This window comes from Olea europaea, unplaced genomic scaffold (assembly GCF_002742605.1).
Source record: "Olea europaea var. sylvestris unplaced genomic scaffold, O_europaea_v1 scaffold1216, whole genome shotgun sequence".
NCBI classification, from domain to species: domain Eukaryota; kingdom Viridiplantae; phylum Streptophyta; class Magnoliopsida; order Lamiales; family Oleaceae; genus Olea; species Olea europaea.
In genome coordinates, this window is record NW_019229586.1 from 1 (window position 1) to 14,708 (window position 14,708).

Genomic DNA, 14,708 nt, shown 5'->3' on the forward strand with positions numbered 1-14,708 from the left:
TGAAATTTTAAGTGATAAATGTTTAGTTTTCAATTGTTAACTAAAATGGTAGTGACGTCTTTTAAATAAAACTATATTTTGTATATATATATATATATATATGTTCAATAAATTTTTTAGATTTTGAGGTTGAAGCAGATGAAATATGAGAGTGTTTTAATTTGAATAGGAACAAGTATATAAGACAACTTAGCTGATTTTGAAATTTTAAGTGATAAATGTTTAGTTTTCAATTGTTAACTAAAATGGTAGTGACGTCTTTTAAATAAAACTATATTTTGTATATATATATATATATATATGTTCAATAAATTTTTTAGATTTTGAGGTTGAAGCAGATGAAATATGAGAGTGTTTTAATTTGAATAGGAACAAGTATATAAGACAACTTAGCTGATTTTGAAATTTTAAGTGATAAATGTTTAGTTTTCAATTGTTAACTAAAATGGTAGTGACGTCTTTTAAATAAAACTATATTTTGTATATATATATATATATATATGTTCAATAAATTTTTTAGATTTTGAGGTTGAAGCAGATGAAATATGAGAGTGTTTTAATTTGAATAGGAACAAGTATATAAGACAACTTAGCTGATTTTGAAATTTTAAGTGATAAATGTTTAGTTTTCAATTGTTAACTAAAATGGTAGTGACGTCTTTTAAATAAAACTATATTTTGTATATATATATATATATATATGTTCAATAAATTTTTTAGATTTTGAGGTTGAAGCAGATGAAATATGAGAGTGTTTTAATTTGAATAGGAACAAGTATATAAGACAACTTAGCTGATTTTGAAATTTTAAGTGATAAATGTTTAGTTTTCAATTGTTAACTAAAATGGTAGTGACGTCTTTTAAATAAAACTATATTTTGTATATATATATATATATATATGTTCAATAAATTTTTTAGATTTTGAGGTTGAAGCAGATGAAATATGAGAGTGTTTTAATTTGAATAGGAACAAGTATATAAGACAACTTAGCTGATTTTGAAATTTTAAGTGATAAATGTTTAGTTTTCAATTGTTAACTAAAATGGTAGTGACGTCTTTTAAATAAAACTATATTTTGTATATATATATATATATATATGTTCAATAAATTTTTTAGATTTTGAGGTTGAAGCAGATGAAATATGAGAGTGTTTTAATTTGAATAGGAACAAGTATATAAGACAACTTAGCTGATTTTGAAATTTTAAGTGATAAATGTTTAGTTTTCAATTGTTAACTAAAATGGTAGTGACGTCTTTTAAATAAAACTATATTTTGTATATATATATATATATATATGTTCAATAAATTTTTTAGATTTTGAGGTTGAAGCAGATGAAATATGAGAGTGTTTTAATTTGAATAGGAACAAGTATATAAGACAACTTAGCTGATTTTGAAATTTTAAGTGATAAATGTTTAGTTTTCAATTGTTAACTAAAATGGTAGTGACGTCTTTTAAATAAAACTATATTTTGTATATATATATATATATATATGTTCAATAAATTTTTTAGATTTTGAGGTTGAAGCAGATGAAATATGAGAGTGTTTTAATTTGAATAGGAACAAGTATATAAGACAACTTAGCTGATTTTGAAATTTTAAGTGATAAATGTTTAGTTTTCAATTGTTAACTAAAATGGTAGTGACGTCTTTTAAATAAAACTATATTTTGTATATATATATATATATATATGTTCAATAAATTTTTTAGATTTTGAGGTTGAAGCAGATGAAATATGAGAGTGTTTTAATTTGAATAGGAACAAGTATATAAGACAACTTAGCTGATTTTGAAATTTTAAGTGATAAATGTTTAGTTTTCAATTGTTAACTAAAATGGTAGTGACGTCTTTTAAATAAAACTATATTTTGTATATATATATATATATATATGTTCAATAAATTTTTTAGATTTTGAGGTTGAAGCAGATGAAATATGAGAGTGTTTTAATTTGAATAGGAACAAGTATATAAGACAACTTAGCTGATTTTGAAATTTTAAGTGATAAATGTTTAGTTTTCAATTGTTAACTAAAATGGTAGTGACGTCTTTTAAATAAAACTATATTTTGTATATATATATATATATATATGTTCAATAAATTTTTTAGATTTTGAGGTTGAAGCAGATGAAATATGAGAGTGTTTTAATTTGAATAGGAACAAGTATATAAGACAACTTAGCTGATTTTGAAATTTTAAGTGATAAATGTTTAGTTTTCAATTGGCTACCCTTGGATGCATAATTGGCGAGTACAAGACAAGCCACTTGCCAAACAATTATCAGCTCTTCTCGACGATCCTGAGGTACATATTATACATTTGCAATTTATGTTGTACGTCCTTCCGAAATATTTATACATGGTCATTAACTCAGTGAAATGTCAATATGTCAACTTGAATTCCTCATCGAGTTGATATCGTTGATCGAAGAGGAGGGTCAGGGTTATCTCCGTGGACTATCCATTTCGGCTGCACTAGACGATCAGATGCCCGAGTCAAGTGTGAATTGAGATAGGGTATGTTAATTGAATATAATTTGTTGATTGTCGTTTTGATTTTTTAATTAAATTATTTATTTGTAATATTTATTTTTTTAGGAGCGTTGTCCAGTATTACCTCCATCAAATAGATTATCTTAGCTGAGGAGATCACCTCCACACCTAGTCACAATGCTTCAACGGATGATTGGTTCGAACTCCTAACTACATTTACGAGGGAGATGAGAGGCAACATGGTGGAGTTATGAAATGATGTCGCGATGCTACGAGTCTAGTTAGGAGACCTTCATTCTAAGGTCGCAGCGATACGAGACGATGTAATAGGCCTGCTAGAGACTGATGGCTTTTGGGATGGAGGGGATGACGGAGGGGCTGGCGGTTCTGATGGGTGAGGGGGTGATGGAGGAGATGGTCATATGCGGTATGATGATTCGTCGTGGCCATTGAATGCTTCATTCGAGTCATTTTGTTCATATACGATGGATAGTGTGGCCTCGATGGAGGCGCGAAGGGAGTACAAAAAGGAAGGTGGTATAGGCAGGGGATGTAGCGCAGGAAGGGGTACAGGAGAAGGAAGTGACGCAGGAGGAGAGGACGCTAGACACGACCAAGGATGTCATTTTTATGTCCAAGGGCTGACGGAGGTGAGGAAGAGGAAGAATCGCGTTGCTGACATGCCAGAACTAGTGGTCGCTAAGAGTCCAAGATTGTCGTTACAGTACATCGTTTCCCCTTCACAGTCGAGGCGAAGAGAAGGACGTTCGTCGACGAAACGGTCCCCAATCTCTTTCACGAGGTTGACTCAGTGAAGCACAAAACGTTCAATGAATGGTTCAAATCCCTTAGACCCGACTAAGTATTTTTATGATTTTGCTGAAGTATATATGTGATCATCTATGCTTTTTGTAATATTTTTCATTTTTTAGCAATAGCTACAAGATTGGGGAGAAGATGATTCAGATGTACCGACAAAATCAACTTATTATGTTTACGTAATTTTTTATTTATAAGATTGAGGAGAAGATGATTCAGATGTACCGTCGATAACATAAGTGTATTCTCGTTGTTATTTATTATGTTTATGTAATTTGTTGTTTTATTTAATTAAATGACCCTCTCTATTTTTATTAGTATTTTTGGTTTAGCACATCGATTTAGCGATGGAAATATTGTGTGATTGGACTCGAAGACACACGAGATCTTTTGACATTCCTGTCCGAGTTATCTTGAGCTCTGGGTTTGCAAGTGCAATGGATATTGAGCATGGCTCGCTCCTACTCCAGGGGAACGGATATGTGGCCTCTAAGTACATGTTGGAATGGGTCATTGGGCTGGAGCTGATGTGTAAAAAGTCATGGACGGATTATACACATATGTACGTTTCAGTGATCATGAACTCGCACTGCTTTGCAGTTGAGATCGCATTCGCTGATTCCACTATCTATGTATATGAGTCCAACCGTACTTGTTTGACACAAGCTCAGTTGGCGCAAATATTGGGGTCGATGGCTATAATCCTCTCCATGATAGCTAGACGCGATGATTCGAGTCGATGACAGATTAGTCATTGTGTGGGATATAACGACGACGAGACAAGGTGAATCATGAAAACTTAATTTTTAGCTATATGTGTCGAACTAATATATTATTATTTACTTGCAGGGGCAATTGCAGCATATTCGCAATAAAATATATAGAATTTTTGAGTATTGGTCGCAAGGTTGATACAATAAATCAGTCTTGAATAGATATGTTGAGGTTGAATTTAGTCTGTGATTTTTATAAATATAACTGTAATCCATAAAACATAGTGTTTTATTTCTATTAAAAAATGTAAATATTGTATTGTAATAAAACAATTGTGTGTGTAATTTGTATGATTCGTGTTGTAATAAAACAATTGCATCTGTAATTTTGAGAATATTTGATTGTATAAGTAAACAAATAGTTAAATATTGTTATTATTATTATTATTTTTTATTACAATAGATTGAGGTATTATCAAATAAAAATCTTAGCATACTACGATTTCAAACCACTAATTTAAATTTAACATGGGACGTCAAATGCTCGAACACAAAAAAACTATTAAATAATGAACTATTCTACTAAATAACAAACATTAAATTTAAAGTATTAAACATTCGGACAGTTGTTATGTAGGGGAATTCGACTTGTACAAAATCGATGAGTATGCCCTGTTGTGCCCGCACATGCCGCACTTACGAGGTTGGAAAAACTATCCAATAAATGGTATTCTAGGAGTACGTGATCCGACTTCAGGTAGCAACATATTATTAAGTAGGAGAATGTGGTTAGGAACTTCATACTCTGTTTCATTTGGCATAAGAAACATTGTTTCGGTATATGATGCTCTTCAATAATCAGTCATGTAATAATAACTGCATAAGGTTTGTACTGAAAATCCTCTATGCATAGTCACTGCTACTGTTTCGTATAGATCATAACCTTTATAACAAAGGGAAGCCAGCAAAATTCGACAAGAGAAAACTTCATAACAGAGTCAGAAGGAAGGAGGAAATTCTCTTATATAGCAAAATTTCCTGAGTAATAGTAAAATCGGAAAAAGGAAAAAAAAAACTTGTAGGAATTTTATCGTAGCAATCCATGTACAAAAGTGGAAAAGAAAAAAAATAAAAATAGAACTTACAATAACATGGTAATTTTTGGCCACAAGTGGAGAGGCGGTGAAGTCCCAACTCCCCAATCCCCATTTATATATAACACAAAACACTTTCTCGACAAAATCCCCCTTTTATACAAAACTTCAACACCAATGAAACCCCCACAATATCATCACATGTAAATAACTCATGGAAGAAATAATGTACAACTAAACTAGGAAAAAAATTAAAGAGAAATGAGTAAGAATATGATAGTTTGAGAAGAAGAGGCAACTATGGCAGAAATCGATGGGAAGTAACAAGCAAAACGTGACAACACAGTATAGATGATGGTCGGTGATGGAGATTCCAACAATTGGAGGAGCAACAGCCGATGACGAGAGGAAGAGTCAAAGGAATCTAGGGTTTAAAAGTAATGATACGGGTTTGGATAAGCCACCCTAACTCAGTTGCAAAATATGAAAAATCGGGTTGTTTGAGTCAAGTTAACCAATAACCCGAATGACCCTACCCGGAACCCAACTAAAAAAAAATTAAAAATCAATTGTTACACGAAAAAGATAGCATTTAATAGGTTATAGATTTCCCCCCTTCCAAAGACTATTGGTAATCATTGGGGCTCAAACTCAATTCCCAAACTTCTATCATATAAACCACACCAAAATTTCCTAACTTTTTTATATATGATAAGTTTTTGACAAATCAAATTCTTCCATAATTCATAGTTTCAGGTGAGTTAAATTGACATTCAATGTTTCATTTAATTCTAAATGATTTTCAATAAATAAATATATTACGTTAATCAACTCGTGGAGCAGAACATGAATATGCTAGGTCCTATTAAAATTAAAGTATGAATCCCACTGAAATTTGGGCTCAAATTTGACCCATTTCACTAACAATAACCATTTTCCAACAATTTTTAGATTAGTTAATGGGATGGTATGTCAGCTATTTCTTTGACATGAACATAACATCTAAAGCTTTATTGTTTTCCTATTCTACATGCAATACATCAGTTGCTTTCTCACTACTATTCTTACCTCACTTTTCTGTTAGTATTTTTTAAATTACGTAGCATGTTTCTTTATAAGAGAATACACTAACTTTGCATTTATATGCTGCACTTATACTAAAACTAAATAAGAAAGCATAGGTTAATTTGAGGAAACTGAACCTCCTAACATGATATTGGTGTACCAATAAACTTTCCAATACAACCCTAGTTGCTAAATAATCTCATTCCTTGTCATTCATTTATTTTGGGGAATTCGTCCAAATGGCTAGGTTTAGCAATAACTTTGGAGACAATTTTTTGATGCAATTATCAAAGATGATGGGTGGCTAATCGATGACGTGTGAGTTTTTGTTGGTGATTTATGTGCATTATACAAATTATTCACTTATAAAATCTATATTTGTTTTCAGAGCACATCAAAGAAGGGCCATGATTTTGACACATGAAAGGATGTCAAACGACGTAGAGAAGGACTATACAATTAGTTTAATTCATCCCTAAAAGGTGCATTGATAAAGAGGACCGTAAAGTTAGATCCTTTTAAGAAATTGTTGTATAGGCTTAATTAGTAGTTATTTATTTGCTTTTCATTGATGGATATACAAGACTCGTTTCTGGCAATAGCTCTATTATACTCACAAAAAGATATAAAGAAACTCCTAAACTCGAAAAAGAAACCGTTCTTGCAAAAACTGTCATCACGCAGAAAAGTAAATCAAGCCACTTTTGCCACCACAGAAAGAGCAAAAATCAGATCTATTTCCATTTGCCCTTCATTAGAAGAAACTCCAATGGCTCAAGAATGCTTCCTCCTCAGGAGGCAAACCAATTTTCTTTTTTATTATTTATTATTTTTTATTATAGAGTTATATGCAACACTCATTTTCATGTACAAGTAGGTCTGTAGGTGAAAAAAGAGCAACTTTGGCACGATCTCGATCTTGTAATCTTTTGTAGGGAATGGATTGTCATAACGTTTTCATATCTTTAATTGAATTTTTATTTGTATTGCTTTTCGAATCATTTTGTCTAATAGGTATAATCTCAACTCTCAAGTCAGATTGTTGGTCTTTGTTTATTAGGATCGATTGTGAAAAAATGTTACCAAATCTCTTAAGTTAAATTTGAATGTTATGACTTTATAGACTTTCAATAATTTAAAAAAATAAAATAAAAAAATGGAATTGTCATCTTAGTTCTCTACAGCTTTTGGTAACCAAATTTGAGACCTTCGTTTCAAGAATTGTATGACTGCCTCAAAATGCATACTAAAATAGGATGTAGAAAATGGAAATTCTAGAATTTTTCTCTAATTTTCATTTCATGTTTGAGCAAAAATCGATTCAAGTTCTTCAAGATGGCATATGGAATGCCTCATTATGGCCCCCAACTCGACCTCTAATAAATTCATATCATTAAATGATCAAAATGAAGGGAATGACAAGCTTTGCTACATAATTGAAAGATTGATGATAGATTTTGCTACAGAGGTTTTTGGGTATATTTGTTATATTTTAAAGAGATAGAGGATTAAAAGTGCAAATTTCCCAAAAAGTTTAACTTTACCGGAAATGTCGTCAATTTTAGAGCAATGCAATACAATTTTAGGGATTTGTCTTTCGACTATTTCAACACTCTTGTACATTTTCCACTAACAGTGCTTCCAGCACGATCACAATGGCCGTGAGCTCTCAATCTCCGTTACAGTTGAAGCTCCGCCACATCTCGACCACCAACTCTACCACGCAGCCACACCCCACCGTTACTTTCTTTCCCAAATCCCACCTCCAGTCGTCCCTCAAATTCAACATCTCCGTCTCAGCAGTTCCTAAATCTGTGGCCATCACAGCCGATCCTGAACCTTGTTTCACCTCCGTCAAGTCTTTCGCCCCAGCTACCGTAGCCAATCTCGGGCCGGGTTTCGACTTCCTAGGCTGCGCCGTTGACGGAATCGGAGATTATGTTACCCTTCGGGTTGACCCGAATGTGCACCCTGGTGAGGTATCCATTTCTGATATATCTGGTGCCGGGTCCAAGCTTAGCAAGAACCCGCTTTGGAACTGTGCAGGTATTGCAGCCATTGCCGTTATGAAGATGCTTAAGATTCGATCTGTTGGGCTTTCCCTTTCCCTTGAGAAAGGACTTCCCCTCGGCAGTGGCCTCGGCTCCAGCGCAGCCAGTGCTGCCGCAGCTGCTGTAGCTGTAAATGAATTGTTTGGTGGGAAGTTATCTGTGTCCGAACTCGTCCTTGCTGGACTTGAATCAGAGTCGAAGGTGTCTGGTTATCACGCAGACAATGTGGCTCCCTCCATCATGGGAGGATTTGTTTTAATTAGAAGCTATGATCCTTTGGAATTGATGCAGTTGAAGTTTCCCCATGAAAGAGACTTGTTTTTCGTGCTTGTTAATCCGGAATTTGAAGCTCCTACGAAGAAAATGAGAGCTGCATTGCCACCGGAGATTACAATGTCCCACCATGTGTGGAATTGCAGCCAGGCAGGGGCATTGGTTGCATCGGTGTTGCAAGGGGACCTCGCAGGCTTTGGGAAGGCATTGTCATCGGACAAAATAGTGGAGCCAAGGAGAGCACCATTGATTCCAGGAATGGAGGCTGTGAAGAAGGCTGCAATTGAGGCTGGTGCATTTGGATGCACAATTAGCGGGGCAGGGCCCACTGCAGTGGCCGTGACAGATGATGAGGAGACTGGCCGGAAAATTGGGGAAAGGATGGTGGAGGCTTTTTTGGAAGGAGGGAATCTGAAGGCCTTGGCTATGGTCAAGCAACTTGATAGAGTTGGTGCTAGGCTTGTTAGTAGTATTCCCAGATAATATTGCTGACAAATAACTGAGGGTGCGTTGATCATTGTAATTGCAGTTTCCTTGGCTGCTAAAGAGCTGTCTTCTGATCATGCCATCCGTCATGATTTACTTTCCCTTGTTTGACTATCAATAATATTTATCAGTTATCATTAAGACAGTTTCTGCTAAAGTTTTTACATTTGCACATCTCATTCGGGATGTTTCTAGTGATTTATCGACATGCGCATGTATTAATTTCCAACCTCCAAAGTCTGATAATAGTTTGGATGATTGCAGTTTGTAACATCTTAAAGTTAAGAATGAAATACTGTGGAAACAGAAATAATATGGAAACTTATCCACCGGAAAGAAAACAAGGATATTTTCTGTGATTTCAGGTTTCTATCTCTCTCTCTCAGAGGCTGTTTTTCTTGCCTTCTGAGCTGGTCTAATGAGCTGCTAGGTGGGTTTTGCTCTACTTTTATGTGGTTTGTCCTTTAGCATTGAGTCTTGTGTGGCATTTTTGGAAGCTTCTTACAGTGAAAAGACTGCATTTTTAGGGGAAAAAAAAAAAAAAAAAACAATATTTACTTCCATCGTGATTTGGAATCTTGGCATATCTTCTGTTAATTTTATAGATCAGAATCTGCACCTAAATCATGGTTCACAGATTTATGTTTAATGGGATTTACTTATCCCACAGATGAAAAAATGATAATGTTTTTCTATGTACTAATCTAAGCTCTTTTATTTATCAATTTCTGGTGTTTTGTTGGGTTAATCTTCAAGCGGTAGTTGGAGGACTATGTTTGTTTTCAGCCATTTCTTAACCTTTTGTTTCTTTTCCTTCACTTCCCACCTGGGCAGTTTAAGAGTTGATTTTGGTCGGAAGCATTAGTAGAGTTAAGGGCACAAAATATTCTTGTTTAAATAATTCTCTTATATTTTCTTTTGTTATTGTGTTAATCTAGTGCAGAAGATTCAATTGAGATTCAAATCATAACTTGTCATGTCCCAAAAAATAATTGGTAAATTAAACATACAAATTTGTTGTAAATCTACTCAAATTTTGATCAAAATTTCGCTTCTACCATCAATAAATAAGTTTAGCCAGGGCGTTTATATGTTATAACAAGCCACAAACAGGCGTAGCTCGTTTCAAAGATAATAGGAATTGCCATTGCGGAGGATACTGAACAATTACATTATGCATTCAACGAGAAAAAACACGCAGAGGTAACAACTACATCTTTACAATAATTAAACCAAGTTCGCCACACGGTAATTTTTGGCCGACTCCCCTTAAAACAGGGAGAAAAGGGGAATTACAACGAAGAATTCCCTGATCTTAGGATATGCACAATCCAAGATATTAACGAGGTTTTGTCAACCTTCGATAGCTAGCAAATTTACCACACAGGCTTCTCACCAGGCAAGTAAGAAGGAGAAGCACCCTCCACTTGGTTCTTTTTCTTGAATATTCCAGTTAGACTAGGCATAAGAACTTTCTTTCTCAAGGAAGTCTTTGCTTTTTCTAGTTTTCGCGTGTCCTTTACTTTTTCTGGAAGATTCTGCTTTTGGATTTGGTAAATACGAGGAGATGATTGAAAAGACTTTTCTGTTTCTGCAAGAATCCGCGCTGCTGCTTCTGCTGCCTTCTTTTGCTCCTGTTCATGCCGCCTTCTAAGCTCTCCCTCGACCGCCTTCTTGGCTGCCTCTGCCATCTCTGCTTTCTTCAGTGCCTCCTTGGTAGCAGCTTTTATATCCTCGATCTCCTTCTGGGTAGCATCCAACTTCTTAAGGGCCTCACTTTCACTCGCTTTCACGGCTTCTACCTGAGCCGTAGCCGCTGCAATTTTCATTTCTGATAATTTTTCAGATTCTTCAACCTTTCGGCTTAATGATTCAAACTCGTCTCTTGATAGTGTGATCTGGGCACCTGGATCGGAAGTCGAAGCACGTGCAGCATCAGTCTTCTCAGACAGCATCTTGATTTCATCTAGGGCTTTAGCCTCAGCTGCCTTCGCTTCTTCAGCTTCTTCCAATGCAACTAATAGTTTCTTTTCCGCTGCTTCTAAGTCAATTCTAGTGGCTTCTGCTTCTCTCTTAAGTTGTTCTGCTTGCTGATTCATTTCTTCAACTTCACGTTTTGCATTTTCTGTCTCCAACGATACCTGGTGGATTGTAGCAACCATTTCATCAGATGCTCCTCGTACTTTGGCTTCTTCAACAAGGGCTGCTTCGAGCTCGGACTTGGCTTTCCGGAGTTTCACGTGCAGATTACCTGCAACAGATTCTGTTTCTGCTTCTTTCTCCTTCAATTCTGAATGCTCTTTTTTAACGTTATCCAATTCTAACTTAAGGGTCTCCACCAGGCTTCTCAGAGAGTTCCCCTCATCTGCCAATTTTTGTAATGATTCTTTAGCACCATCCAACCCTGAAGTAACCGTCTTCACAGAACCAAGATCCGAAGCCCTTGCATTATCCGTCTCTTTACGTAGCACTTCAATTTCTGACATAATTTCAGCTAGGTCAGTTTCCAACTTCATAGTGAGTTCAGGATTAATATCTTTCTTCAAAGCAAGCAATTTGTTCGCAGATTCTTCGAGTTTGGCTTTATAAGACTGCTTGTAGACATCCTTCTCAGAATAGACCCTTGCTTCCTCTTCCCGTGCTTGTGAACTTGCCATCTTCACTTGCTGAATCAACTCCTGTACAGTTATGATTTCTTTTGATAGCTCATTGGCTCTCTCCATGTTTGTTTTAGTAGCATTTTTGGCTTCTGCTGTTTGCTTGATGGCAGTATTTTTTGCTTCCACAGATGCATCATATTCCTGACGGAATTTCCGCAGCTCCTTCTTTGCCAGATCAAGTTCAGCCATTACAGCCATGTACTGAACCCGTGCAGTTTCTTGATCCATGTTGGAAGATCCATTAGTTTCTTTTGAATTGCTGTTGCCAGATTCTTCAAATTGCTTTGCATGATACTTAGCTGCTTCTGTAGCCTTAACTGCTGAATCCTTTGATTCTTTGATAGTTTGAAGCTTCCGCGTAAGATCCTCAACAGCCTGTTTAGCTCTTTCAAGCTCTACAAGAGCCTGCGCTTTAGTGGTCTCAGCATTTTTTAATTGTTCCTTCAACTTATTCAACTCTTTCTCGGCCAAGTGAAGCTGAGTCTCTTTTGCCAGCACTCTCTGAAAGTGGAAAATATAATACTTTGGCAACACATACAGACTTCCATATGTTTTATAACAGTGGAGTAAAAAAAATCTAATAATTTACTGGGGAAACTCAAGGTTGTCTGAACTCCTGGGGCATGTTCGGTACACTTTAATAGAGAGGAATGATCATAGCAAGATTTTACCTTCTTTTTCTTAGTACTCTCTAGTGGTGTCCAATTCAACTTACCAAACAATTTATTAGTGAAAATAGCGATAATCTTATATTTACTGGTGCATCAATAATAATTAGCCAAAATCTACATTTACTGGTGCCAAATCAACACTAAACCTTTAGCATTGCTTAACTTAAAGTAAACCTCGAGAGCTTGGCAAAACCATAAGAAATTTAAAAAGTAAACTATATGTCACAGAATGGTAAAATTAATCAGAACCTTTTCCCATGAGTCGTAATTCGTTAACCGTTAATGCTTTATCCACCATTCTAGCTACTGTGCAGGAGTACTATCACCTTAACTGCATGCTCAGTATGCATATTAGGCAGTACTCGACATCGAGAAGAAAAAGAATTTAGTTTCTTGTTGCTTCTAAATATGTTCAAGCGGTCTAATATACCTTATGATACATGCTAAGAGGATAAAGATTAGAACGAATATATATAAGGTAACAGAAGAAAAGATGTAGCATACTTCAGCAGAACGTGGTTTCGACTTTTTAATGGCAGGTTTTTCTCCTGAAAAGGCGCCTTCGCCAAATAAAGAGACAGCATCTTTGACTGATTGAAATGGTGCGCTAGTGTCAATCTCTCCAACCTCGCCTTTGGTAGATCCTTTGGTTTTTTGATAGTCTTTTGCCACCATAATTCTTCACCTGTTCTAACTCCAACTCTCGACTGTCAAGAACATACAGAGAAAGAAAGGGTTATAGAAAAGTAATGACCACAAAGAGGATCACCAATTGAATTAAATAAAGCACATCCTATTAATATCAAATTAAAGAGTAAAACAAAGTTGTGCATGATTTCATGTGAAGCTTCCATTAAGTGCAGGATTACAACATGGTATTTTACCATCTCGAATGTAAAAAATGATTTAGATTCCATTAGAAATTTTAGTGAAAACCCAATTTATTCTTTCTCGCTAGGAACATATAGAGCAAATAATACTCGTATTAAATTCCTTGAACTAAAAGATTTGGCGAAAGATAAGTAGTGGTGATCCATATGCAAAGTAGGTGTGTTAATGCATAACAAAACCTCGCATTTTTTTGTTTCGGATACAGTATGCCATCTCCTTGTGTGTATATATGCTTCGAAATACAGGCACACACTCAATTAGTCATAAATGAAATATAGCAGGTATATACAAAGAATTAAATGTTGTATTCCTATATTGCCAACTAACAAATATACAAGATTTGAAAAGCTCTAAAATGCATAAACTTCTAACATGATTATACAGATCTGATAGAGGGGCCCAATCAGAATCATATGAACTCACAGAAAGAATTTCGTCGATTCGTAAAGAAGAAAATTTGACGGATTAATTTCGAGGCACTTCCATTTCTTCAACATTTAAATACAGAAGATAATTTTCGAGAAATTCAGTTTCGATTGTCTCAGAAGCCGAATAACAGGGCAAACGTACTAAAACACCAGTAGCAATTCAGTAAATGTCAGGCAAGTAACTTTTTTTCAGCAAATATAGAAGAGCTAAAATCATTGGAGATTAAGCAGAAACTTATTAAGTCATCATAATTCAATTGTTGCATTAGCTATAACAAAGTACAACATGACTAAAATCTACAAATTTATTTGGTATTGAAGCTATGGACTAAATTTTACCTGAAAATTTATGCTTCAGAAGACTTCTTAATCTTGAATTTATCAAAAAAAATAATAATATGGGGAAACCTGAATTCACATGAAACAAGATAATTACTCACTCAAAGGTGAAAGCAAAAAAGTAAAGTAATAATTAAACAAGAGGAGCAGAAGGTTAAAACTGAAAAGTACAAGAACTCATAATTACTCACTCAAAAACCCTAATCATACCAGAGAGGGAGCAAGGAGACAAAAGTCACAAAAGGTTACTGTACACTCTAGAAATCATCAAAACTTCAAATCCCAAAAAGGGTTTTTTTTTTTTTTTTTTTTTAAATCTCATTAACAGTGGAAATTTTGATCAGCTTCTTCAATTTTCAATGGTCTTCCAAAGTCAAACTTCTTATCAGAATCTAAGAAGCATAAGCAACAAACCACAAAGAAAAATCCAAGATTCTGAAATTCTAAGAGCCCAAGAAAATCACATCACAATATATGCAGCCAAGAGAACACAAAAGAGGATCAAAAGATAAATTCTTTACTTTTCTAATAACTCAGAAAACGATTTTTTTGGTTGAATAAAGGCAAGAAAACAGAAGAGGGTTGTCAAGAAAAAAATTTAAACAGTAGACGTTGAAAATTCCTAACCTGTTCTAGTGTTCTTTCTTCTTGAATGATAAATAAAGACAAACTTTTTGCATAGTATATGAGCAAATAAGAGAGGAGAGAGAAGCA

The 14,708-nt window shown here is 34.8% G+C and overlaps 2 protein-coding genes across 6 annotated transcripts; one reads left to right on the top strand and one right to left on the bottom strand.

The window, feature by feature from the left end:
- The first annotated feature begins 7,772 nt into the window (after window positions 1-7,772).
- Window positions 7,773-9,199, top strand: LOC111374176 (homoserine kinase). Its single transcript, XM_022996802.1, has one exon. The coding sequence runs from the start codon at window positions 7,851-7,853 to the stop codon at window positions 9,000-9,002; it is 1,152 nt and encodes a 383-aa protein (XP_022852570.1). The 5' UTR covers window positions 7,773-7,850; the 3' UTR covers window positions 9,003-9,199.
- A 926-nt stretch (window positions 9,200-10,125) lies between these two features.
- LOC111374177 (WEB family protein At5g55860-like) lies at window positions 10,126-14,708 on the bottom strand. 5 transcript variants are annotated; one of them, XM_022996806.1, is made up of 4 exons: window positions 14,622-14,708; window positions 13,995-14,063; window positions 12,841-13,043; window positions 10,126-12,166 (listed from the first exon to the last, which is right to left on the bottom strand). In XM_022996806.1, the coding sequence occupies exons 3-4, from the start codon at window positions 13,009-13,011 to the stop codon at window positions 10,382-10,384; spliced, it is 1,956 nt and encodes a 651-aa protein (XP_022852574.1). In that variant the 5' UTR covers window positions 13,012-13,043; window positions 13,995-14,063; window positions 14,622-14,708; the 3' UTR covers window positions 10,126-10,381. The 5 variants fall into 5 exon arrangements, with proteins under 5 accessions (XP_022852574.1, XP_022852575.1, XP_022852573.1 ...); XM_022996807.1 differs by lacking the exon at window positions 14,622-14,708 and adding an exon at window positions 14,516-14,615; XM_022996805.1 differs by lacking the exon at window positions 14,622-14,708 and adding an exon at window positions 14,205-14,615.

Bases quoted from the DNA above. Each gene is read 5' to 3' on its own strand.
- LOC111374177 (XM_022996806.1), bottom strand. From the start codon at position 13,011: ATGGTGGCAAAAGACTATCAAAAAACCAAAGGATCTACCAAAGGCGAG. The intron at 12,167-12,840 runs GTATGCTACATC...TTCCACTTTCAG, and splicing joins CGAAACCACGTTCTGCTGAA to AGAGTGCTGGCAAAAGAGAC.
- LOC111374176 (XM_022996802.1), top strand. From the start codon at position 7,851: ATGGCCGTGAGCTCTCAATCTCCGTTACAGTTGAAGCTCCGCCACATC.